The following is a 26836-nucleotide window of genomic DNA, read 5'->3' as shown; positions in this document are numbered from 1 at the left end:
ACGGAAGCCAGTAAGGTACCTGCTCCCCTGCACTGCCGTAGACTGAGCAACTAGGAGCAGGGAGGGGCAGGAGTAAGGGTGACCTAAAAGAAGGTAAGGACCCCCCAAACACATGTACAGGAAGACAACCTGGAATAGAGAGAGTCTCTGCATACAGCTGAAGCACCGGCAGGAAGGCATGCCGTTGTGGGCAGTGAGGGGCCAATCTGATAGTGCAACACACCTCAGGCTGCTCCCTGCTCAGACTCAGTGCTAACACAGGAAGAACATCCAGACTCTGTAACCCTTTCCACACACCACAGCCAAGTTCAGAACACCTTTCAAGCTATATCTTCCAGTCTACCTGTTCTCGCGCAGTCCACCCTGCTGCAATCTCCTCTCCTGCCCGGGTCTGCATTGTTCTGTCATCTTTTCTCCACCAGGCAATCCCATCCACCCTTTGAGGCTGCATTAAAATGCCCCTCCGTTAAGCGAGCCCATTCTGACAGCCCTTGGTCACAGTCTAGTATCGCTCCTTTGTTGAATTCATAATAATGACATATTTCAGCAGGAATTTACACCTATCACTTCCCTACACAATGATGTTACTACAAGTGCTGCCTGCCCCCCCCACCCCCACCCCTCAATAAAGCCTTCAGGCTAGGAAGGCAAGGATGGAGTTAACCATCCCTCCTGATACCCCTCAGCTCTAGGCAGGTCTGCAGAGGGAGGCTACAACCCACAACTGTGTCAATGCTAGTTCTTTGAATCCTCTCTCTGAGCTTCCTTCTCCTTGGAAAACCTGGGATCCTGCCTCAGCCACTCTGCCCTCATCTCACAGGCATAAGGTGTCCCAGAAAGTGCCACTGCTTCAGTGACTACTTCTCAGACTAATGAGCCATCTGTGTTAGTAAATCCAGAAGTGCCTCCCCCATCCGCTATCACTCAGGTACTAAAGACACAAGAGCAGTTTCCTAAAGCAGTATCCTCCCTCTGACAGGCCCCAAGGCATTCTCTTCCTGAGAGTCCATCATAACCCCAAGAGCAGACTTGAGGCCATCCAAACAATCCAGAAGGAAGCTGGCACAGGGGGAGTGTGTGCTCTGGGAGCTCTATGGTGAGCTAGCTCTGCGCTGTTTTCTGGTTGGGTGGCTGGGCAGAAAACATAGGTATCTGACACACTGAGGATGAGTCAGGCTATCCCGAAGACCCAAAGGACATGTCTAAGTTATGGCCCCAGCACTCCTGCACAAGGCAGGCAGCACACTGGTTCAGATTCATGTATAAGTTCCCAGATGAGGGGTTCCCTTGAGCTACTTTCCTCCCAACAAACCAGGCTGTGCTTCTGGCTAGTCTCCGGGAAAAGCTGCTGGCGGGTATACCCTTCAACCCAAAGTCCTTTCAAAAATGGTTACCTACAGGCCCTCCCTGGTGGCGCAGCGGGTTAAAGCACAGCACTGAGAAGCTAAAGCCACTTCTGCATGAGTTCGATCCCTGCCCGCCCCGGAGGTGAACACATGGCGCGGTAGACCTCTCCTGACCTGCCCGCTGCTCCCCTCAGCAGTGTACTTCGTCGATCTGCCTGTTCTGCTCCCCACTCTGTCTCTGGTGAAGCCTCTCACCACCCCTGAGCCTCTGGCCTGTACCCCAGTTCTGTATACACAAATAAAATAAATCTAAAAAAAAAAAAAATGGTTACTTCAAGTGCTGCTTACTAGCTGTGGGGTAGAATTGCTTTTCCTACTCACTCTTACTACATCCCAATAAAACCCTGAACACTGTATATACTGGAAGACTCTGAAAGGAAGAGAGGAGCAGACAGACAGGCTGGGGACTTCGATTCCAAGGAATGACAGTGATGAGTCCCCTGGATTTCATTTTTGCTTCATCTGCCCCGACTGGGGACTGGAGACATGGGCAAACTGGAAATGCCAGTGGGCACAGACCCCCCAAAAAAAAAGAGTCAACAAAAGCCTGCTCTCTCTAGCTGAAGAACCAGGAAAAAAAGAGCTTGGCAAGACAGAAAACTAATGGCAACCCACTTGACACTAGTCAGAAACCACAGAGAAATAAAGCTCTATCCAACAGCTGGACTTCCCTGACCAGTTAGTAGTGCTCCAACACCCTTGTCAAGGAGGTGCCAGAAAGCCAGGATTTTCAGCCCCACCCAGCAGAGACAAGGGCCCCCCTCATTTCTCACTAGAGTAGAGTCAGAAGAGCAGACGTGGGGAGCCAGAACCCCCACTCCTATCTGGAACAAGGAACCTCTGACCTCAGTGTCAAAGGAGGCCTAGTGTGAAACCTGATCTTTGATCTCTACCTGAAAGTAAAAGGTGGTGTCCCCTTACCCCTGCTGGAGCAGCTTAAAGACAGGGTCAAATGTAACCAGAGTCACCTAACATAACATGAAAATGTTCAGTTTCAATTTAAAAATCCCCATAATATCAGGTACTAGGAAGAGGGATTGAAATTAAATGAACAAGGACAAATCAGGATGTCAAAACCAAGGTGACAGACATCAAAATTACTGACAAAGACTTATAAGCAGCCATGATAACGTGCCCCAACAAGAAATTATGATCATTCTTAGAATAAATGAAAACACAGAAAGCTTCAGCACAGAAATAGGAGCTATAAGAGTAAACATGGAAATTCTGAAACTGAAAAATACAACCACTGAAATAAAAAGCTCAATTGGTGGGCTAACAGCAGAATGAGGGGAAACCAAGAATCAGTGGAAGACAAAACAATAGAAACTCTCGAATCAGACAATAAGAGAGAAAATAGGCTTTTAAAAAATAAACACAAGAACAGAATCTTAGGGAACTGTAAGATGGTACTGTGCCATCACAGTACTGGAAAGAGAAGAGAAGGAGGGCCTGACAGAAAGGAGACTCAAAGAAAGACTGAAAACTCCCCATATTTGGTAAGAATGGCAACTTACAGATTCACGTGTTGGCATGATCTCCAAAAGATAAACCCAAAGAAACCCACATAAAGACACACCATAATTAAATTTCTGAACACTAAAGACACAGAAAAACCTTAAAAAAAAAAAAAAGCTGAGAAGTTCAGCTTATAAATATGGAGGGGAAATATATGGCAATGAATCTCCTATCAGAACCATGGAGGCCGAGACTTTTCAGGTACCGACAGAAAACAACTGTCACCCCAGGATCCAATATGAGGGAAAACATCCTTCAGGAATGAAAGGGGACTTAAGATAGTCTTAGATGAAGGAAAACTAAAGAAAAATTGTTAGCAACTGACCTTTAAAAATGGATAGTGGGAGTTCTCTGTAGAGAAAGGAAATGATAAAAAAGGAACCTTCAATCATCAGAAAGGAGGCAAGAGCACAGTAAGCAAAAACACAGGTAGTTAGGTTTTCCTTTTCTTGAGTTTCTAAAATTAGGTCTGACTGAAGTAAAAATTATAAAACTGTCTTATGTAGCTCTAAATTATGTACAGGAAATGCTTGAGACAGTTACATAAGAAAGAGTGAAAGTATATAAAGGGAGACACTCCTTTTAAACTGGTAAAATGACACCACCAGTAGACTATGATAAGTTCTATGTATATAATGCAATGCTTAAAACAACCAATAAAAAAAGTCTATACTGAAAAAGAAAGCACTGCAAATAAATTACAAATTTATCATCAAACTTTTTTTCAGGTTAAAGCAGGAAAAGACATAGAATCAAAGAAATGAAAAATAATTTTGGCCTAATATATTAACAAATGTCAACAATATATTTAAGGAATTATACAGAATGAACAAGTGAAATGTATTCCAGAAATACAAGGCTAGATTGACAACTCAAAAAAATATCATACCCACTGCTCCCCTCAGCAGTGTATTTAGTAGATCTGCCTGTTCTGCTCCCCACTCTCTTTGGTCAATCTTCTCACCCAATACATCTTTGGCTGTACCCCAGTTCTGTAAGCATAAATAAATAAATCTTTAAAAAATAAATAAATAAATAAATAGATAGATAGATAGATAGATAAATAAATAAATAGATGAATGAATGAATGAATGAATGAATGAATGAATGAATGAAAAAAGAAAATCCTCTAAGAAAAATAGAAGGGAATTTCCCTGACTGACAAGGAATACCTACCAAAAAACTATAGTTAACATTATATGTAACAATGAATGGTGAAAGACTAAATGCTTGCCTCTAAACTGGGAAGTAGGCAAGAACTCTCATTTAACACAGTGTTGCAATTTTTAGCCAGTGTAATAAGGCAAGAAAGGAAATAAAAGGCATGCAGATCAGGAAGAAGAAATAAAATATTTACAGGTGATATAACTGTGTAGAAAAATCATAAGGAATCTACAAAAACTGGAAATAGATCAGCTAGGATGTAAGACAAAATTAGCATACAACATTTAATTACATTTCTATAAACCAGTAATATATGGACACCAAAATTATTATATCATTTATATCACTTCAAAAATTACTTAAATAATCAGAGATATATTTAAAAAATGGAAACACATATTGTGGTCATAGGCTGAAGATACAAAGTCACTGACTATCCCCCAAACTGATTCACAGGTTGAACGAAAATCTGCTATAAAAAGTTCAGCAAGCAAGACTTTTTATAGACATAGACAAGGTTATTCTAAAATTTATATTGAGTAGTAGTGAAAACAGAATAGCCTTTTCTTTTTATTAAAAAAGAATAGAAAAAAAAAAGAATAGAGGGGAACCCATATACTTGATCATAAAAGTTATTATACAGCCATAGTAATCAAGTCAATATGAAATCCATGGAAGGTTAGACATACAGATCAAAGGAACAGAGTAGACTGCCTAGGAATAGAGCCACACAAATATGTCCAACTCAGTTTTTGACAAAAGGGCTAAAGCAAATCAATGGGGAGAGACCATCTCTCAACAAATGCTGCTGAGACAACTGGATCTCCACAGACAAAAATAAGTAAGCGAACCTTATATTAAAACAAACTCAAAATCATGCACCACAAAGTTAAACTGGCAAACTGAACTTCATTAAAATTTAAATTTAAAATTTTTGCTCTGTAAAAGGCCCTTACTAGGAAGGCCTTGTATTTTTCTCCCCTCAGCAAGTGTACTTCGTCAATCTGCCTGTTCTGCTCCCCACTCTGTCTCTGGCAAATCCGCTCACTGCCCCTGCACCTCTGGCCTGTACCCCAGTTCTGTATGCATGGATAAATAAATCTTGAAAAAAAAATTCAAAGATAAACACCTGGCAAATAAACACATGAAAAGATTTTATCATTAGCTACTAGGGAAATGCCTAAAAACCACATAAACTATTACTACACATCCATCAAAATGACTAAAGTAAAATAGGATGAGAACACCAAATGCTGGCAAAGAAGTGCAGAAAGTGTATCACTCATACACTGCTGGAGGGAATGGAAATGGTATATTCACTTTTGGAAACTGGCAGTTTCTTAGAAAACTAACCATGCAAATACCATGGAATTGCACTCCTGGGTATTTCAGAAAAAGTAAAGCTTCCATTCCATTCATACACAAAGAGTAGAGAAGTGCTGATAATCAGCTTTCTTGTAATAGTTCCAAACTGGAAGCAGCTCAGGCATTCTCATGGGCCAGTGGGTGAATACCCTGTGGTGCATGAACACGTGAAGTACTACTCAGCACTAACAAGGAACAGATTGATTGACACACACAACCTGGATCAACCACCCTAGAATTTATGAGTGACAAAAGCCAATCCCCAAGTTACAGATGACTCCACTCTCATCACATTCTTGAAATGTAGGATTTATAGAAATGGAGAACAGATTCTTGGTTGCCAGGGATGATGAAGTCAGTGGTGGTGGGAGGCAGGTACAGGGTTAGGAGCCTTGTAGGGAAGGGTACGCCCTGTATCCTGATTGCATGGATGTCAATATCCTGGCCATGATTCTGATCCACAATTTTACAAGATATCACCATTGGGGGAATTGGACTTATTTCTTATAATGGGAAATGACAGCTATCTCAAAATGAAAAGTTTATTAAAAAGCAAACATATTATTCCCTCCCCCACCCCATACTTCCTCCCCATACACAGGCATTTAACGCTGGAAGGGGGGCCCACCACAGCCCTAGAGAGCAGAGGTTACAGCAACAATGGCATTAGCCAGGCAAGGCCATAATCCTGGCTACACTGTATGAGCTCCAGTGACCTTTCCAAAGCTTCTCCTGGGGCTGCACACATACATGTGCACGCACACACACACCCTCTTCTCTGCCTACTTGACCACAATGAGGTTCCCCTATCCCTTCCCTCTCCCTCTTTGGGCAGTCCTGGATTGCATCAGGGAAAGCCCAATTGTCTCAACTCGGGCCAAATGGGCAGGTCACAGGCAGCAAAAGTCCTGGCCTGTTTTATACAGCATTGTCAGGCTGCCACACTGACAATTCCCAGAAGCACACAGGCCTTTGTACCTAGCCACCCATCACAGCCAGCTCCAAAGCATCCAGAACTTTACATGCTCGGCACTCAGTCTCATGTGGCCTGTCTGTGGTTCACAGAGTCAGGAGAGGAAGTCACTGGTAGGATTTCTAACAGGTGGTTAGTCTAGCTTTTCCTGTTGCCTCAGATTTACCCAGAGTGGACATAGCTTGAGTAAGGGAATCAGACATATTGTGCAATACAGAACTGAAGAGGAAGCATCCAATACTATAGCTGCCCTCCCCTGATAAGATGCCATCACCCTATCCTGCAGGCCATTTATAGAAAGGTGCCTCCTCACCTTCCTAAGTTCACCTCCCACAAATACCTTCAACTCCTTGAAATAGGGGAGTCCCTACAAAGAACCCCTCAAAATCCCATCCCCTTCAAGTACTGTAACCAACCAAAATTCATCTGTTTGCTGGGAATTTACAGCAGCTGAAGCTGCCATTGATCCAAGACACTCCTGTCTCCTCTTCCAAACTGTTGTACTTATATCTTCCAGGAGGAAGAAAATTTTCTTTCAGGTCTCTGGACTTTGCATAAACAGTTCCTATATGGATGGCTCTTCATGTATCCTGCAGGCAAACTTACCCTCCAAGGTCTATCTCTCACCCCATCCCATCAAATTTCTTCTCTTTTACAACATCTTGGCTTGCTCAGACAGGAATTGTGACTGTCTAAGCACCCAGTACAAAGGAGGGCTGTAGTGACGAAAAGCAAGCTGAGAATAAATTAGTGGACACACATCAGCCAGGGCCACACAGCCAAGAGTGGATCTGCTCCCTGGTTGTTCTGTGGTGAAGATCTGGGTGAATTTGGCCATACAAATGACCCCACACATAGAGCTCCCAGGTCACTAATAAGTACTGTTCAGCACCCAAGGCTGGGGCGCTGAAGAGCCAGCAAACAGGCTAAACCTCATGGGCATATCTCTCTTCGTGGAATCCCTCAGTCATGCCACCTAGCACACAAGACACTGGCAAACAAAAGGTGTAAGAGCTACTAGACACAGCATACTCTCAGAGGGCAAAGTTTTTCTGAGTCAAAGGTTGAGGGTTAGAGAACTGTACTCCCAATAGACTACAGGCAAATGACCGTTTGGTAGAGAATTCATTGAAAGATCTATGGGCAAAATATGTATAAATTACAATAATATATATCTTCTGTGGTTTTGAGCTCGGTTCTTTGCCCCTTCCCTCCCCCAACCCCTGCTTTTTTCCCCCAAAGGAATTCTGTGGAAACATTTCTATATTCACAATAGACTGCTTAATATTTTCTGCATTTTGATTCCAAAAGGAGAAATGGTGACTGGGTAGCAGCCATCTGACCATACTTACAAGCTGTAAATCGTGGGAGAATTCAAGGTTACCTATCTTTTCTGAGATGTTTAGAAGTCAGTCAGTAACAGGAGCTGTGAGCACATGTTCAAGTTGGACTCATGCCTTACCCATGCCAAGTCTCACTGTCCTGTGGCCACCCAGATGGACAGCAAGAGGACCAGACATCTTTAAGTCCAAGCATGCTGTGGGGAAAGCCTCTTAATAGAGCCATGTGCCCACCTTCTCAATCCATGTTAAAGGTCAGCACTCACGTGACCATGCCTGGTAGGGTCAAGGAGTCCCAGGCAAGTGGGACTTTTCTTCTAGAACAAACCTGTCAGAGACAACCAGTATTGGCTATCATCAAAACCCTTCGAGAGGCCAAATTCAAGCTTGTCCCTGCAACGCGGTATGGACCAAAGCATGCCGGGACTCCTCTATATAACTTGTCTGGGGTCTCAAGTCCCACAGAATACTGTCCTTTTGCTTTGCAGCCATTCAGTTCTAGAACCAAACTATAAACCTTGGTATAGAAGTCACCTCCAGCATGAGCCACCTAAGCCTTTGAAAGTCCACAAAGATACTCATAATTATGCTCAGCCACTGCAGATTCAACATGTCAGGACCCAGGCCATAGGAAGCGAAAGTCTGGCTGTCACAGTGAGAATGACTGCTGACCTAGAGAACACATATTCAATCTAAGTGAGCACTCTGGGGGGTCTGTATAAAATTCCAATCACTTTTCTCTCTGAGTCACAGATGTGACAGTGCTCCCCACTGTTATCAGATCCATGAATACCCACAGCTTACAAGGCCACTCCTTGAGGTACTTTGCATCACTTTTTCCTCAATCTTCACAACAAACCAACAAGGTACATGCCATCACTATCTCCATTTAAATACAGGGAAACAAGATGCCCAGAGATTAATTGACTTGTCTAAGGCCACACAGCTAACAGGTAGCAGAAACATGACTTGACCAAGGCCACCTGGCCTCACTTCTGCTTCTTAGGCACTTGACACCACCTCTTCACATTAGTGAGCCACTCCCAAAAGTAAAGGCTGAAAGTCCTGGCAGGAAGCATATTCTCAAGTGGGGTACTATTCTAGGGGTAGTGTCTGGTCCTGACTGCGTACCATTCCCGGTGCTATGATCTACTTGTGGCTCCAAAGTATGACAGCTGTAAAGAGTTCATCACTCTTATATGAGGAATCAACCTCAAGCCAGCTTTCCACGGATCCACCACTCAGCAAGGTAATCTACTATGACTGCTGAGGTATTCAGGGAGCTAATGGAAATCGCAGGGCTCTTCCCTGGGAGGAAGTCTTCGTTACCTCTGCAAAGACAGTATGAGTCCAGGATTCCCCCCTACCACACTCCCAGGGAAAGCAGAGTCTCAAAAGTAAATAACAATGTAATTTATCATCCAAACTGGGATGTTTTGGGGAATGAACTAGGAACATATTAAGTACGCCAGAACATGTGGCTCCAGAACTCAAAAGCAAATAAACAAAAGCACAGTTTACCAACCTTTGCTGACAAAGACATCAACGCAAACATGGCAATGCCATTGAGAATTTCCACAGAGACAAAAGGCACAAAAAGTGAAGAGAAGGGAAAAGAACTCAGTATCAAGGGACAGAGAGTAGGGACCTGGGAAAATCTCCCAAGAGGAGTGAGCAGAAAATCAACTTGAGAAACTGAAGTCAGGAAACAGTCTGGGGAAAGCTGGCACAGTTGGCCAGTGTAAGGCAGACAACAAGCACAGAGGTTCATGCTTCCCTCCAGAGGCTGGCTGGACGGCTGTAAGTGTGTTAAGGGGGTTCTCCCAAAACATGAGCACATCCCAAAATTCCATAAGGTCTGGCATCTTCAGGGCCCACTCCTCATTAGCTATCTCAGAGGCCCCAAACAATGAGACAACCTGTTAACAGTTCCAGCCTCCTGCCAAGTCAGAAGTGGCACAAGTTGGAAACAAAGACAATAAATATTTGGTGAAACAGGCCCAGAGTTCTAAAATAATGTTGTTTGTGGCCTGTTGGTTTTGGCATAGAACATGTTCTACACTGCTACCATACACCTAAACACCGCTGAGCTCCCGGCTGTGCACATGGGTAGGCACACACATGCACTTGTGAGTAGGTGTGAGAGCGACAGGCCAGCACCGAGTCCAGTAGTTCCTGGGAACTGGGATATACAAGAAGGAGAGCAGAATGGAGATGGAACTGGTGGTACAGTCACACATGGGTAGCAAACGGCAAACAAGAAATCAATGGTTTGGCAAAAAGTGAATTGTGACACAAACCAAAAATGAGGTGTAGTAATTATTTCCAAGTATTTTTGTAAGAATTTTTTTGAAGTATAATTCACAAACTGAACAATTCACTCATTTACAGTATGCAATTCAATGATTTGCAGGCATACATCACTACGACTGTAGAACGTTTTTGTCACCCCAAAAAGAAATCTTGTACTCTTTAGCTATCACTCCCCAAATCTCTGTCCTTCACCATACTTCAAGCCCTGGAAACCGCAGACTCTAGAATAGATTTACCTCTTCTGGGTATTTCATACGAAGGGAATCAGTGTGTGGTCTTTTGTGACTGGCTTCTTTCATTTAGCCTGACATTTTCAAGGTTTCTCTACGTTGCAGTGTGTCAGTACTTCATTTGTTTCTGTGGCCAAACATCTCATTGCTTGAACATGACACAATGTGTTTATCCATTCTCCGCTTGCTGAACACTGGGGTTGTTTTTACCTTTTGATGGCTGTGAACATCTGTGTATAAGTTTGATGACTTTTTAAATAACCTTCTTTAAGAGAGAACAAAGAGGTAGGAACCATCTATCAATGTTAACTCTGGACAATTAGTTCCTCAAAAATCAAAAAAGGGGAAAGGGCTGAAGTGGGTGCTAGAAGGATACCTGAGAGGCTCCCTGAAAGCAGACTTGGAATTGGGTCGCTCCAGTTACATAAACCAAGCTCAAGCCCCAAAGGAAACCTACACAGGCCTTCCCACAAATATTTCCCACCGAAGAAGAAGACGAAGAAGAAGAAGACAGACGGGCTGGGGAGGGAGGAGTGGTGAGCGGAGAAGAAAGGAGCAAAGAAATATTTTCCTTAACAGATGCCATACACACGCACACACAATGTCATAACAAAAACTGTGATGTAACAAAAGATCTGAGTTGATGGGGATAACGTTTTCATTTAACATTAAAGACATCAAACAAAATTCCAGTCCAGTAACCAAATCTGAGGGGCAGGACCTGGTGGAGAATTGTTTTAATCCAAGAGATGAAATTTCCTGAGGGAGATTCTGGAGTTGATCCAAGTCCAAAAAGAAAAAATTCTACTTGAGACCTCTGTGGGCCTCCAAGATGCCCTTAAAGCCCCTTTCTGCCTATATGCTGAGAAGGCTCAGGGCTGCCATCACTCCTAGACAGAGGAATCCTAATTGCTCTCTGCACCCTGCCTTCCGACCTGGTGTCAGGTGCCAACCCTGTATCTCTAAGGGGAGGGCTGCTGTCAGGCTCCAACTCAAGAGTCCAAGCACCAACTCCAGGATAGCCCGTGGGATGGAGTCTTAAAAATTATCAAACATCACCCAATGGAAACACAGAGATCTCGATTTCCAGCTGCAAAGCAAATGAGCAGAGCCTCAAGAAGAACTACGTGTCCCCAGACTGTTAGTTTTCAGCTGCCTCTAGCACCCCACATCTCTACAAGCCCTGTCTGTGGCTGCTTTAGTCTCCATCCTAAATCATTCCAGTGCTCTCTGGCCTCCTGCCTTCACAGAGTTGCAGAGTACAGGTGAAATATAAAAAGCAAAGTGTCAGACTGCACAGCCAAGAGAATGAAGCCTACCCCACTACTTTCACATCAAGTCAGTAAGTGCCATGGACTGCCTTACCCACACTTCATTTGCCCCTGGAGGCAGGAGGTCAGGGTGAGCCAACTCAGAAATATGCCAGTTGCCAGAGAGAAAGCCGGAACAAAACATGCCAGTTGCCAGAGAGAAAGCTGGAACGCCTCACTGCAGCCCTACCAGCTGCTGCCCATCCCAGAGCTACATCAACCACTGCCCAGATTCTGCACTTGCACCAGCTCCATGACATTTGTCCTCACTGTCCTCCAATCAAGGCTTTGGGGGACTTTAAGCAAATGGTCCGACTTGGGCTGGACCAACAGGTCTCAAAGTCCCTGAGACCCTAGTCTATGAGCCAAAACTATTTTCATAAAAATATTGAGTCATCACTTGCCCTTTTTATTCTGCCTTTTTCACTCTCATTCTGTCACTAATACAGTTTCCCAAAGGCTGCATGACATGGTATGGCAAAAGACTGGATGCAGAAGATAGTAGAATTCAGCTGTCTTTCACTATGGCAGATGTTAAAAAGATTGCAAAAAAGTAAATGATATAGCTCTTTTCAACAAAATTTTGGTTTGAAAACGTTATTTGTGTGGCAGGTTTATTTTATTTTGAAATGAATTAGTAAATATTTGATCTTCCAGCCTTAATTTCTAGTGCATTAAACACCACAGACATAACTCGGGCATACCAAAGCCCGTTGAGGGCCTCACTAATCAAAAGTACATGAGAGTCCCAAGACCAAAAACTCAGAACACTGATCAAAAACTCTTTCCACTCCCAAAGCACTTCTGTCCTCAACTCTGCAACTGGCTCTTCCTGCCCCACATACCACCCCTACTTCTCTTCTGGCACCCTAGCCTTATTATGCTTCTCCGGCACACCTCAAACCAAATGTACCGGATCCTTCAGGCCCGTCTCCTGGTTTCTACTCTGAGTCTTCTCCTCAATAGCACTACCTTAAAAGGAAGCAACTCACATCAGACTTGCTCCCAGAACCGCCTTAGAGTGTATGTGGAAATGGAACAGACTCCTGACACAACTGGGCAGGGAAATATTCCTCTCAGTGCAATCTCTGCATGGAGGGAAGCCCTGGACAGGGATTAGATGCCACAAAGCTATCACCTGCTGTGGGCCCCTCCCCTGGATCCCAGCCAGTAAAGAGAGGCAGAAACATCAAGCACCTTGTACTGCCAAAGCAATTCTTCCCCTGAGCCTCTGGGGGAGATGGAAAACCCATATTCTTTGGAGTAGCTTTAACTTTCACTGTCTTCAGTAGCAACATCTAACACTCTAAGCTGGCCCTATAAACCTGGGCTACCCCTGGGGGGAGGACCATCTTTGAGGAAGGATAGGTTGAGTGGTTTGTCTTAAGTTGGGTTGTAGGTTTCTTAATTTCATTTTGTCATTTAGATTCAGACTACTTAAAATACTGCGTGTGTGTGTGTGTTTATATGTAGACATATATATACACACATACTTTTGTTTACTATCTTGTTGTATTAAAAACTATCAATGCAGCAATATGGGTGGATTTGAAGGGATTGTGCTCAGTAAAATTGCTCAGAAGGAAAAAAAATACTGGATTGTTTCACTTACAGGAGGAATATAGGGGTCAAGGCAAAAACAACAACAGAAAACCTACAATAAAACACAACTAAACTAAACAGACAACTATAAATCAGTGACATTCTGCGGGGGGGCAGAGGGAGAGAGATAAGGATCAAAATGAAGGCAGGAAGAGCATGAGGGACTATGGTGATGTGCAGAGGTGAGTCGGGAGTGGAAATTCTATGGGAACTACACCTGAGAAAATAAAGCACTCATTGTAAGAAAAAAAATTAATTAATTTTAAAAAACTATCAATGCAAGGGTTGGAATAAATCAGACAAAAGGTCAGATCAACAACACCCAGAACTCAGGGTGGGGAAGTGAGGGTCTCTCCTTGCCTTCATATGAGATCCATCAAGGGTCTCTGTGTCTAACAGCTAAAGAATGAAGTTTGAAAACTGGTACTAGATTAGCAAACAACAAATAAGGTCGTTTCCATCCATCCAACCCAGGATAATTTTCAGCCCTATCTCAGACAGTGAGGTTCTCTCCAAATCCCTCACCATCACGGGGTGCACCTGCTATGGCCTCACATGGTCCTCCTTCAATTTCCACATGCTTTCAGTCTTCCACTCAACAATATGTATGCAGGAAACCATCTTATCTACTCCTTGGCAGTTTGGCAGTTAAGACAAAAAAGGAAAAAAGGAAGGAAGCTCAAAATTCAACATGGGCATGACCCCTCTGGCACCACCTTATAGTTGCACACAGTGTATGTCACCCTTGGTGGTCCCAGACCCCACTTCTCCATCCTGAGAAGAAGCACTGGGCTTGGTCAGTGTTGTCCAAGCCTTGTACCCGTTAGCACCACTACACCGTCCTCCCACGCAACATCTGACATCTGGCCTGATATGCCAATTCCAAACACAACTCATTAACAGAAAGAATTACGACAGGACGCAACAATTCCACTTCCAGGTTTCTGCCCAGGAGAAGTGAAAGTAGGTGTTCGACAAAAATACAGAAATGTCCAGAGCAGCACTATTCACAACAGCCAAAAGATAGAAACAGCCCAAATGTTCACCAACAGCCCAAATGTTCATCAACAGAACAGGTAAATAAAAAATGGTTTATCCATGCAATGGGCTATTAGTCATAAAAAGCAATTAAGTACCGATTCATGCTATCACATGGATGAACTCTGAAAACATTATTCTAAGCACAAGGAGTCAGACAAAAGATCACATATTCTATGACTCCATTTTAATGAAATTTCCAGGATAAATAAATCCATTTAGGCTAGAAAGCAGATTGGTGGTGCTGAGGACTGGGGATGTGGAGTTTAATACATACAGAATGTTCTTCTGGAGATATGAAATGCTTGGAAATGCAATATGGCAATATTTGCACAATACAGTGAATATGCTAAATGCAACTGAATTGAATACTTTAAAATAGTTAATTTCAAATTATGTGAACTTCAATCCCTACCAAACAATCACAAAACCCGGACACACAGGGTTCACTGCATCCCAAACACAGAGAGAGCAAGGGCTTGGAGCCAATGGCCTGCCACTTCATTCCCCCTTCTGTCCTCCCCTCCTGCTACCCACTCACCCCATGCACATGCCCAAGTCCAGTCCATGCTCCATGATCCTCCTTGGACTGAAGCTGGGTGAGTGGGAAGTGATATTTTTAAAAGCCTTTCTCTGTTCGATATCAACAAGCCCATGTTCTTGAGATTTTGAGAACATGACACCACTCGTGGCAAAGGGAGGAATGCTAGGGAATGTACAGAGACAAATTGCTGGGGCAACAGTTTTGTATGGAAGTCACTCTATCCTTCAAGAAACAGTGCTTCCCATAAAGAAACAGGTGGGATGGGAGACTGATAGGAAAAGAAAAAAAAGAGGGAATCTAAATAAGCCCAAGTCTCTAACCTCACCCTTCCCAACACATACACACCTCTACTGCAGAACAGCCCTGGCTCCTAGACACATGACACAAGGGTTACACAAGGCCAAGGGTCACCCACGGCCAGAGATCTACTATCTGTTGTAAAAGGCCCACCTGATCCCCACTGGGTCAGCATGGGAAGCAGTGTAAGGAAGACGCTTCCAATCAGACTGTCTGGGTTTGCGTCCTGACTCTACCACTTACTGAATTGCCCTTGGGCGAGTTACATGACCTCTTCACCATCTCAGTTTTCTTATCTCTCAACCTCATAAGGCTGCTGTGAATATAAATGAGTTACCAGTGGCCTGGCGCACAGCAATTACTGCAATGAATACCACCATCACTACAATAAATAATCCCAGAGCTTATCAACTACCCTGCGATGTTAGTCCAGGCAAACCTCCATAATGGAGAAGGCTGCACAGCTGAGCTAGCCAGCCCAGCACCCCAAGAAGAGGTCCCATAGGCTCCCCAGGCTTCCACGCAAGGAGACACAGGGATTGAAGATCAGGCCAGGTGCTGAGAGGGCATGTGCCTACTGGAGAGCCTGTTTTCAGGTTCCTGCAAGGAGTGTCTTCTACTTGTTTAAGCCCCAGAGAAGGGCGTCCTGGGTTGAAGGTTCCTTTCCCTGAAGAGTATGTGACTTGTAAAGACTAGGGGGCAGGGAATTGTAAGGCCCTACCTGCCAGCTAAGGTGGTTGAGTCAACACTAGTAACCAAAGGGTCAGGACACACCCGAGTCAGATCTCCTTCCCAGCCGCACAGTGATTTGTGACTAGACCTGGCTCACCTCTAGCAGGATTCTAAGCACTCTACCCTCCTCCAGTCATTCCCCTCAGGTTACAGGATACCAAAACTTTGATTCTCAGAAAATTGCTTCCAGTAAGGAAGCCAGTAAGGTGAATAAAGAAACTACCTGGTAGCACAAGGGGTTAAGTCTCAGTATTATGAAACTATCTGCAGCCATTGAAGTACAGTTCCCCCAACCAAGGTGCTCACCCACATGGCGCAGCAGACCTCTCCTTGTCTTGCCCACTGCTCCCCTCAGCTGTGTATTTCAGTAGATCTATCTGTTCTGCTCCCCACTATGTCTCGAATTCTGCCTCACCACCCCTGCACCTCTGGTCTATGCCCTAGCTCTTGTATGCATAAATAAGTAAATCTTTGAGGAAAAAAAATAAGTGCAGCCTCACGTAAGCCTCTCTCATCTTGTTGACAGCAGGTCAGACACTCCACAGAGTGACTTCTGAAGTTGGGATCAGCTGCTGCCACCCACAGGGTCCGCATTTCTCATTCAGGGGACCTGTGCACTATTCTGGGATGGCAAAGACTGGGGGTGAGGATAGGCTATGGCTGCTGGGCTGGCCACTGCCCTCTGGAGAAAACAGCCCAAACCTTCTAATGCTTGGTTTTAGGCTGATGACACCTGATCTCTTCACTTTCTATCAGCTAAAACTTCTTCAAGCCAGTTTAATCTTTATACTAAACATGTTCTGAAAATCAAACTCACACACAAGCAAACTGACTATGGTCCTTCCAATCCCTAAGGAAGAAGGTACTAAAAGATCAGTGGGAGACGTAGCAGCTGGGTATTTGTTCTTGGGGTACAGAAGGAGACTTAAGTTTGAAGATGAACTGTCCCACAAAATCAGAGCTGGGTCCCCCTCTCTGAATCTATGCTTGCAAAACAAACCTCATTGGCCCTCCCTGGTAGTGCAACGGGTTAAGACACAGCACTGCAAGCCAGTCACAGCCACTTCAGTGTGAGTTCAATCACCGCCTCAGAGGTGATCCACATGGCCAGCAGTCCTCTGTCTCACCTGCTGCTCCCCTCAGAAGTATACTTTGTTGATCTGCCTGTTCTGCTCCCCACTCTGTCCCTGGTGAATCCTCTCACTGCCCCTGTATCTCTGGCTTGTACCCCAATTCAGTATATACATAAATAAATAAATCTTGAGGGGGAAAAAAAAACTCATATATTGAGCACTCTCTACACAGCCAATAGTTGACAAACTGGCACTTACTTTACATGGAGCTGCTGCTGAGGGCTTTGCAACTCATACTACCTTCATGGGTACCCAAATACCGGCTTGTTATTAGAGACCTTACTTTTCAGAGTAGGGACACACTTAAACTCTGAGAAATTTGTTCACTTGGTGTCAAAAAGAGAACCAGGATGTGAACCCAAATCTGTACTGAAAGCCTCTCAACCATTCCATTCCTTTATCTGAGTATGTTTAAATGAAAGTGGGACTATGCCAGATTTCTAGGTCAGAGCAGGTCCCCAAGCGGAACCCAAATGAACACCCCACTCCACTGGCCCCTGGAGCTCCCAAAGTCCTAATATTCACCGCCTGAGTAGGGAAGGTCCAGGTGTGGCAACGGACACCCAGGAGATGTGGGCTCTTTTCTCTAGTTCTACTGACTCCCAGCAGTGCACCCTTCCCCCACCCTTTTAGCTGTGGGCCAGGAATAGAAGAGATGATATCTGAAAGTGCACCATGGAGACTCACTGCTCTGTCTGTTAAAACCGGCGTTTAGGATCTACAGAGATCAAGGACAAAACTATTTCCTGATTCTGAATTCCTCATTCAGGAGGAAAAACAGGGCTTCCTGTTCAGGGCTGTGCCAAAGGTGTGGTCACTGCCACAGGCCAGCAGGCTGTCTGAGGGACATGGACACCCTAAGGCTGAGGGAGATTCTAGGACCAATGGAATGCTCTGCATAGCACCTCCTCCATACACACACCCTATACTCCAGCAACTAAGGAATCTAAGTCAAGGCAAGGTCTTGATTTTGATAGCAATACTTGTTATCAAACACGGAAGACAAACAAGACTCTGGAAAAACCCACATTGACCTTCCTGTGACCTATGTAGATTATTGTACGTCTGGGTCTCAGGTGCTCCATGTGCCAACTGGGGGCAATCCTTCATCTGCTTAATGGCAGAAGTGGTGGTAATCACCCAGAGCCGGCACACCCCTCCTCGAGAGCTAGGAGTTAGAAAGCCATTAGACAGCTTTGATTAGTTTTGCAATACCCTAGCTTCAACAGAAACAGTACCAAGTTTACAAGTCAAAGTGGCCTTCCCAGGAGGACAGGCTGCTGCGGCACAAAGGCTAGTGTGGGAGCCTCATGGAACAAGGTCTATATCACAGCACACTACTAAGCCGCTCAATGGCCTCAGCTGGTTTCTCTGAAACTCCGCATCCCCTCATCTACCAATGACCATGCTGCCCCCAGCCCTATTTGCCTCTCCAGCTGCTGAGGATGAAGTGAGATAATGGTACATGACACTTGGTTTAGTACAATGGAGTCTGAGGAGGATGCACAGGCCCATCACTCCATCAACAGCAGCTGCCCCAAAGGCCAGGTAGGCCATTGTCTAGCAGTGTGTAAAAGCCAAGCTTAGCACAAAGGGAGCAAGGAGTGTTAGAACGGTTAAAAACTCCAGGCAAAAACCCACCTGTGGTTTCATATGCCCAGGATGACTAAGAAAACCATCAGGTGGTTTGGATTCTAGTTCCATCTTCAGAGACAACGTGCCAGTGAATCAACCCCCTTGCTCTCCCTACCCCACCCCCAAAGGAAATAATAATACAAGGGGAGTGGCAGAGTTGGGCATCTGGGGCTCCATCTCAAGGCAACTGTTAAACTGCCATGGACAATACAGAATCCTAAACTGTTAAGACTGGAGGGACCACAATACTTAGGGCAGTTTTCAAACCTGCCCCTCATTACCACAGATTAGATGCAGAAGTGGCCAAGAGGCTGACCTCCAGCCTCTGACACCAGCATCTAGGACCAGGTCACCGTCTGGGTTCCATATATGGCATTCCCCATGAGATGCCTTTGAGTAAAAGTCTTCACAATTTAACAAAAACTTGAAAACCAATGACCTGGTCCAACTGTTGTCATTTCAGGTGGGAAAATGAGTCTTGGAGAGTAAGTTTCAAAGGATAAAAGAAAAATCTGTTTTCTTTAACTAAATACTTCCAAATTAGCATCCAGGGCCTTTACACTTCTCACTGCACCTTCTTCCCCACATAGCACTATGTCAGCAGTATGATGTCATTTCTCTCTTACCTAACTGTAATGCTCTTTCCTCTTTCAAGACTAAATGGCAGCTTGGGAACAAATTAAAGATAAACATTCCAAGTCACTTTTCTTTACTTCATCTAATTAACATAAGGGTCCATGTAATCAGGAGAATGACCAAACAAAGGCTATTCCCCACTGGGGAGGAGAGACGCAACACATGCTTCCTGGAATAGTAATTATCACAAGGGGGGTTCAGTAACCTCCACAGGCTTGGCCAGCACCCTCCATAAATGCCATTAGTATACCCTCACCACCACCCCCCAGCAGAAAACAGAGTAAGAGCACTGGCTTTATAGGTAGAAACTGAAGTATGGAGCATGTTAGTGACCTTCCTGGGTTATCCTACACATTTGTGCCAAGAGTAAAACATGGGTGTTTAATTGTAGTCTTTCTGAGAGGCATGGAAAAAAACTTGGAGACAAAGGTCAAGTAATAAGCTAGAATGCAAAGAAACAGCAGCCAAGATACAGCCGCAAGCACTCGGCGAATACAAAGGGCTATGTCCATGTGCAGTCACCAGCAACACACCTGGAGGGGGACAAACCACACTGCCCCCAGCTCTCTTTCACTCTCCAAGAACAGGTCTGCTGGGCCCTGGCCAGCATCCTCCTCCCTTCTCTGTTTCTGATCAGGGAGTGGGCATCAGAAACCCAGAGCTCTCAAATACAGTAAAAGGAGTCACCAAAGCAAGAAGTCCCCAAAGTTAACAAAAAAGATACCCCAGGCCAGAAGGGGTTGCAGAGGACACAAACAGGAACAACAGGAATGAAAGGATGGGCACTTGGGGTTCAGGGGCTACCTGCAGGATACCCCTAGGGAAGAGGAAACCCACAAATAGACACAGCCTTCCCACCTGCTATTTCCCCTGAAGATCCCAAGGGCCCAGAAGTGAGCCGACATTTTAAGACCTGGGCCACATGTGGCTGTGGAGCACTCAACAGTGACTAGTCTAAAGTGAAGGTGCTACAAAGGCTCCATGGCACAAAGTAACTTCTTTGTTGAAATAATAATACCTTAGATATTTTAAATAAAATAGAGTTGAAATTAATTTCACCTATTTATTTTTATGTATTTATTTTTTAAGGTGGCAAATAACTTTTTTTTTTTTTTTAATTTCTCTATGAGGCTTCCAGAGCTTCTACTGAACAGGACTGGTTAAGTCCAGGGGTTGGCAAGCTGTGCCTGGTAGTTCCAATCTAGTCGGCTGGCTATTTTAGGCCAACAACTAGACTGAAATGGCTATATGAATACCTACATAAACTTCTCAATTTTGCTTGCTGGCTTACAAAGCCTAATAGATTCACTAGATGGCTTTTTAAGAAAAAACTACCAATCCCTGTTCTAGACTCTAGAAACAATCATATATTCATATCAAGTGATACAGGGAGCAGAGGGCAGGTTTGGAATTTGTATGTGTATGTTCTTGCAATCAATTTTTTTCCACTGAGGTAAAGTTCACATACCATAAAATTAACCATTTTAAAATGAACAACCCAGGGGAGCCTCCCTGGTGGCACAGGGGTTAAGACTCAGCAACTATGAAGCTATCCCACAGCCACTGCACCAGTTCTATCCCCAGCCAAGGCACAGCAGACTTCTCCTGTCTTACCCGCTGTTCCCCTCCGCAGTGTATTTCAGTCGATCTGTCTGTTCTGCACTCCCCAACTAATCCCACCCCACATCAATGGCCTTACTCCAGCCCTTGAATGCATAAATAAATAAAATAAATCTTTTTTTAAAATAGGAACAACCCAGGGGCATTTAGTACCTTCACAATGTTATACAACCAGTATCTTATCTAGTTCTAAAATGTTTTATCACCTCCGTTAACAGAACCATGATTCCATTAGTAAGTACTCCTGTTCTTCCTCCCTCAGCCCTTAGCAATCACAAATCTGCTTTCTGTTTCTACCTATGCTGGATATTTAAAATAAATGAAATCATAAAATGATCTTTTATGTCTGATTCTTTCATTTAACATCATGTTTTTGAGTTTTAATCATATTGTAGCATGTCTTAGTACTTCATTCTTGTTTACAACTGAATAATAATTCCATTGTGTGAGTATAGAACTTGTTTATCCATTCATTCACTGATGAAAATTTGGGTTGCCCTTACCTTTTGGCCATTATGAATAGTGCTGCTGTGAACATTTTTATAAAGGTATTTTTTTGGAATACCTGTTTTCAATTCTTTAAGGTATTTACTAGGCGTAGAATTAATTCTCTTCAGGAACTACCAAACTTTTTCATAGCTGTTGCATATTTTATATTCAAATGAGCAATGTACCTGTGTTTCCATTTAACCACCGCCTCAGCAACATGTTTTTATTATAGCCATCCCAGTGAGTGTAAAGTTGTGTCTCGTGGTTTCAATTTGTTTTTACCCAAGACTAAAGTAACTGACCATCTTTTTCATGAGCTTGTTGGCCATTTTTAAGTCTAGGATTTTTGACACACCCATGCCAAACAACCTCCTAATCTACACACAGGTTATATAAATCTAAAAAGGGTGGGTATAAAATCTCCCATTGCTTCTGAAGTAAATGTTAAGTCATGATGTTCCATAGCCTGGAACTTTTAGGAATACTACAGGAACAAAGGAAAAGTCAATGAAATAATGCACACAGGCCAAGTCCTGAACTCCTCACTTCAATGCCAGGTATTCTGATCTTATAGCCCCAGCAGCCCTTAGAATGGGGTACTGATGGGCACAGTGAGGGGCAGAAATATACAGGGAGACTGTAATAATGGGGTACTGATGGGCACAGTGAGGGGCAGAAATAAACAGGGTGACTGTAAGGGAACAAAGAGAAGACACAGGACTGAAAGTGCGCTGGTAAACATCTCAAGCAACCTACTTACTCTTCAGATGGAAAATGGAGGCCTGAGGAAGGAAAATGGCCCAACCAAAGTCTCACAACAAAACAGTAATAGACCTGAATGAGAACTTGAGTTCAGATGCCATGACTCCTTCCACAAAAGGCAATGCTTAAAAGTCACACAGGTTGGCAGGACAATGAGACATCCTATCAGCTGAATTCCCACCAGCAACCCCAGAAAACCACATGGAAGCTGGGGAGAGGACCTAGAAGCCAAAAAACCTTAATTAGAGACCTACTTTACCCACTAACCAACAACCACCCACAATTCTCTCCCCCACTTCTCATCTGACTCTACACTCCTCCTGAGTGACGATACTTACTCTACAGTCCCATGATTTCAGATTTCCTACCCACCCCAAATCAGACCTTAACATTCACAAAGATAAAATTACCATATTATTTTTCACCCCTCCCCACTCCCAAGTCTGTTAATCTCAATCTGTTAATCTCAGTCTGTTAAAAGTTGAGGAACCACCCTGGTTCCTCAATCCCCACCAGCACCCTGTCCTCATAACTGACACTACTTTTCTCCTCCTAGCACTGACCTGCAGAAGACCATTACTGTCATTTATCTGGACTATTTCAAGGGCCTCTATTAGATTTTCTGTCTTTGGCCAGTATTACTTTCCTAAAATACAAATCTGGTACATTAAAAAGATGAACATAAAAATAATGATAAAAGAAATAAGAAAATATTAGAGACCGCTTTACAATCTAGAAGAGTTGTCTAAACATGAGATTAAACTACAACTATAAAAGAAAACATGCAAATTTAGCTACATTTATATTTAAAGTTATATGAGAAAGAAAAATGACCACATGTAAGATGAAAGGACAAAGAAAATAATATATAATTATATTGTACTATGTATGTAATATTGTAATATGTAAGTGTCAGAACAGAGGTCAGCAAACTATGGTTCATAGATCAAATCCTTCCACTGCCTATCCTTGTAAATAAAGTTTTATTGGCAATCACCACACTCATATACTGTCTACAATTCTGCACTGAAGCCCACAAGGCTAAAATATTTATTATCTGACCTTTTACAGAAAGTCTGTGGACCCTTGACCTAGAGTACACATAAAGAGTTCCCACAGATCAATAGGGGGAGGAGGGAAAGTAACCAAATAGAAAAAAAGTAAACACTATAAATGGCAATCCACAATAGAAACAAAACATACCCAACAAATATTATACAAAGAGGCTTAATCTCTGGTAATTAGAAAATTATTAAAGGATTAAGTCATTTAATAATAGTCAATCCTGGTAATAGCATGACACAGCCTTTTTTGGAAGGCAATTTGGTGATATCTGTAAAAAAATTGAATGCGCTTTATGGCAACCCAGTTGTTCTATTTTTAGTTGTCTACCCAGAGAAATACTTGAATTTGTGCAACCAGGCACACACAAATCCAAAAGCATGTAGAATGATGTCTGCTCAAACATTCACTGTTTATAACAGCATAACTCAGAGGTAGTGTTGGTGTCCATCAATAAGGTAATGATTAAACTATGTACCACATCCCTCGTGGTACAATATGCAGAACAATTTGGGTATACTTCTATGTAATGCCATGAAAAAAAGCCGCAAGACATGTTATTAAGAAGGAAAAAAAAATATGTTGCAGAGTAAATATGTCCATACAGTTTAAGTTTAAAAAGGTTTCTATTGTGTATTTGAATATATCCCTGATGAGAATACAGAAGGACTGAAGATTAAACATCACCTTGTGCACCGGAGCTGGGACAAGAGAGAGGCATGACAAGTACTAAAGGACTGTCATTTATTTCTTACCCTGGATCACTCTAAATTCCAACCGTGAAGAGAGAGCAATCTCAAGCCCTGGTGGGCTACACCTAGACTGCCCTCCAAGTCACCTTCTACAGCACAAACACCCTTGGCCTTGTGTGTTCATGGGGTAGCCACTGTAGACCCTTGAATATGAACAGGATAATGAACAGTGATTTAAGAACCCTGGCTGTGAACCCCCAAATGGGAAGTCGCTTCTTTCTCTGGTTCAGTCTTCTCATGTCAGTCAATGCCGCTCACTGCTTCCCTGGTCTGTGTGTCCTCGCCTATTAAAGAGGGGGGGTGGCCTGCATGATAGCTAATCTATCTTCCAGCCTTGATAGATAGTCTAAAATAGCTCAGGATGGGGAGGGGTGGCGGGAAGCAAAGACTTGATGGGAACCAATTGGCTGAGGTTTTCTAATGGAGCCATGAGGATGAGTGTAAGGGCTGGGGGAGGGCCGGATGCACAGAGCAGCAGCTAAGGCTGTTGGCAACCGTGGAGTCTCCCTCCTCTTTTCAAAGCAGTTTCTTCCTGGAAGATCCCAGGAGGTAGAAGGCTGGCCTAATCTCTCCCAGCACAAATAACGCCACTCATTATTTCAGAAACTACCATTCCAGTTGTGCCCTGGAGGACTCAGGCCTGTTTCAAAACCCACAATTCAACTGTGGATACAGTGAAAGAGTAATTTAAATGTGTGACACCCCCTTTAATCCAATTAATAAGCAACAGATATTTTTTTAACAGATTCCATTCAACTGTACAGAAACCATCCAAGTTTATCTGCATTTAAGAATAAAAAAATGGACCCTGTGATGTGTGAATTCCCAATTTACCAGTTTTAGCAGTTGCCTGGAATCACCAGTACAACCTCTCAGAATAACCTTTGCCAATTCATAAATTCCTAAATCAAAATAAACAGTTTTAACAAGACAATGACTTTCCTTACTTATCACTACAGCCTGGTGAGGAAGCAAAGACAGGGACCTCTACTCTCAATTTAAAAATAAAGAAAAGCAAAGGGACTTGTTCAAGGTCATCTAGCTAAAAGTGACAGTCAAAACTAGGAGCAAAGTTTCTTGACTCTGATGACAGGACACTCATTACCACATTAACTGCTTTCTAGAAAAAGAAGATCAAGGCAAGAGAAAATCTCCCTGAAATGTCTGCCTACCCCACCAGATTGCCTTCTTACTAAGACACTTAGTTATACCCTTTCCAAGCTGACTGGTCCTTTCGTCCTACCGTCGTTATTACTGCGAGGGCTGGAGAGTTTAGTTAAGCTTTTGGTTTTAGATGAGTCTTTTTTTCCTGACTGTTGGGAACCTAACCTCCAAAGAAGGCACCAAGACCCGGGCCATCACCCCTGCCCTGCGTCCTACTCTGGTCTGCTGTGTAAACAAGTCAAACTCTGAGCACTTAAGCGGCATTCAAAACAGCCAGGCCAGGCCGGTCCACTTCAAAGCAATGTTTTCCATCTAAGAGGTTCCTCTGCAAAAGGAGTGGCTACAACTAGGTCACACTGGACTGGAATGTGAAAAGAGCTCCACTGGTCTCATTCAGAGAGATGAGAGAAAGCTCCTAAGAGGAAGGAGACTGAGCAAGGGCCACAGGCACATGGGAAGAAGACAAGGCTTGGTCAGGAAATCCAATGAATCTGCATGTTCCAAAGTCCTCCCAGCGTTCCAGAGAATCCTGGAACAGTGGGAGCTCAGAGAGCAAACCCCTGAGGGGTCCCCCAGGCCAGTGGAGACTGCAGTCAAACTTCTAGGGAGTCAGCTGTTATCAATACAAATTTCCCCCTTCTCTTAAATCACTCCTGGACTGGCCCCCAAGATTCTGTATTGAAAGATTGTGATGCAGGCTTGGGACCTACTAAACTAGTCCAAAGCCCTCATCTGAGAGGTAAGGCTGGGACAAACGAGCTCATCTTCCCAAAGGCCCACAGGTCCCTTCATTCCTTGCCATGTGACTGGAGCCCTGTAAGGAAGGGCAGGGTGCGGACAGGAACCCCAAGCTCACCCATCAACGAGAGGGCCTCCGGTTAAGTTCAAGAACGAAGCCATCCTCCCATACTTCAAGGCCCTCACCTCTCTTCAATTACTGAGAGTGCAATGATTTAGAAAAAGAGCAGACTAGGGCTGACAAGCGAAAAGCCCGCTCAGTCAGTCTTACTCCTTTGGCCATTGTTGGGGGACGAGTCTAATAACACCCAATCCAAAACAGGGTCTAAGAGGGGGTCCTGAGAAGCAGCAAGCAATCGCCAACGGTTTTGTTTCTACTAAGAAAAACCAGGCATTTTTTGAGTCACCCAAAAAGCATGAATCACAAGGCAAGGCTATGGGAACGGGAAAGGATGTTATTTTTCGGCATACTTGAGGATATTCTTTTTGTCCCGACTCTATCAATACATTTCCCAACGCCCCCCACCCCCAATCTCCAACCTCACCCCCCCCAAGATGCACTTTTTTCCTCTCCATTTTCTTCCTCCGGTAGCCTTCACAGGCACCCCCTCCCTTAGCCCGCCTCGTTAACTGGGCCACGTCTGCTCCCCTTTCCCATGGCAGGACGGAGGTCGCCGGGCGTCAGAACTGGAGGCGGCGGCCAGTTCCCCCGGCGAGGCACTCTGGCCCACCCCAGGCGACTCCTCGCAACACCTAGCGGGGAGTCCGCGCGCCCCGCAACTTCCAGCCCGAGAGAGTGGCCGGGGGTCCGCAGCCCCGCGCGGCTCGGGGCCTGGGTCTCCGCCTCGCTCACCTGCGTCAAGTCCTCGTCGTTGAGCAAATGCGACTCGCGGGGTTTGAAGCAGTTCTGACACTTGCTCTTGTTGAAGATATTGGCCTGGAATTTCCTGCACGGGTTCTCCTTGGCCGCGGACATGATCGGCGCGGCGGCGGCGGCGGCGGCGCAGGCCCGG

General features: G+C 44.2%; 1 protein-coding gene across 8 annotated transcripts in view; it reads right to left on the bottom strand.

The window, feature by feature from the left end:
- MPRIP (myosin phosphatase Rho interacting protein) overlaps positions 1–26830 on the bottom strand; it is a 124026-nt gene extending 97196 nt beyond the window's left edge. For all 8 annotated transcript variants that reach the window (XM_012726212.1, XM_012726216.1, XM_012726214.1 and 5 more), the window contains exon 1: positions 26677–26830. In XM_012726212.1, coding sequence (XP_012581666.1) covers positions 26677–26799 — 123 coding nt within the window. In that variant the 5' untranslated portion in view covers positions 26800–26830. The remainder of the gene's footprint in view (positions 1–26676) is intronic.
- Positions 26831–26836: the final 6 nt, after the last annotated feature.

This window comes from Condylura cristata, unplaced genomic scaffold (assembly GCF_000260355.1).
Source record: "Condylura cristata isolate star-nosed mole 26May11 unplaced genomic scaffold, ConCri1.0 scaffold00017, whole genome shotgun sequence".
Taxonomy (NCBI): Eukaryota; Metazoa; Chordata; class Mammalia; order Eulipotyphla; family Talpidae; genus Condylura; species Condylura cristata.
The sequence above is the reverse complement of the archived record's forward strand: the minus strand, read 5'-3'. Positions and strand labels throughout refer to the sequence as shown.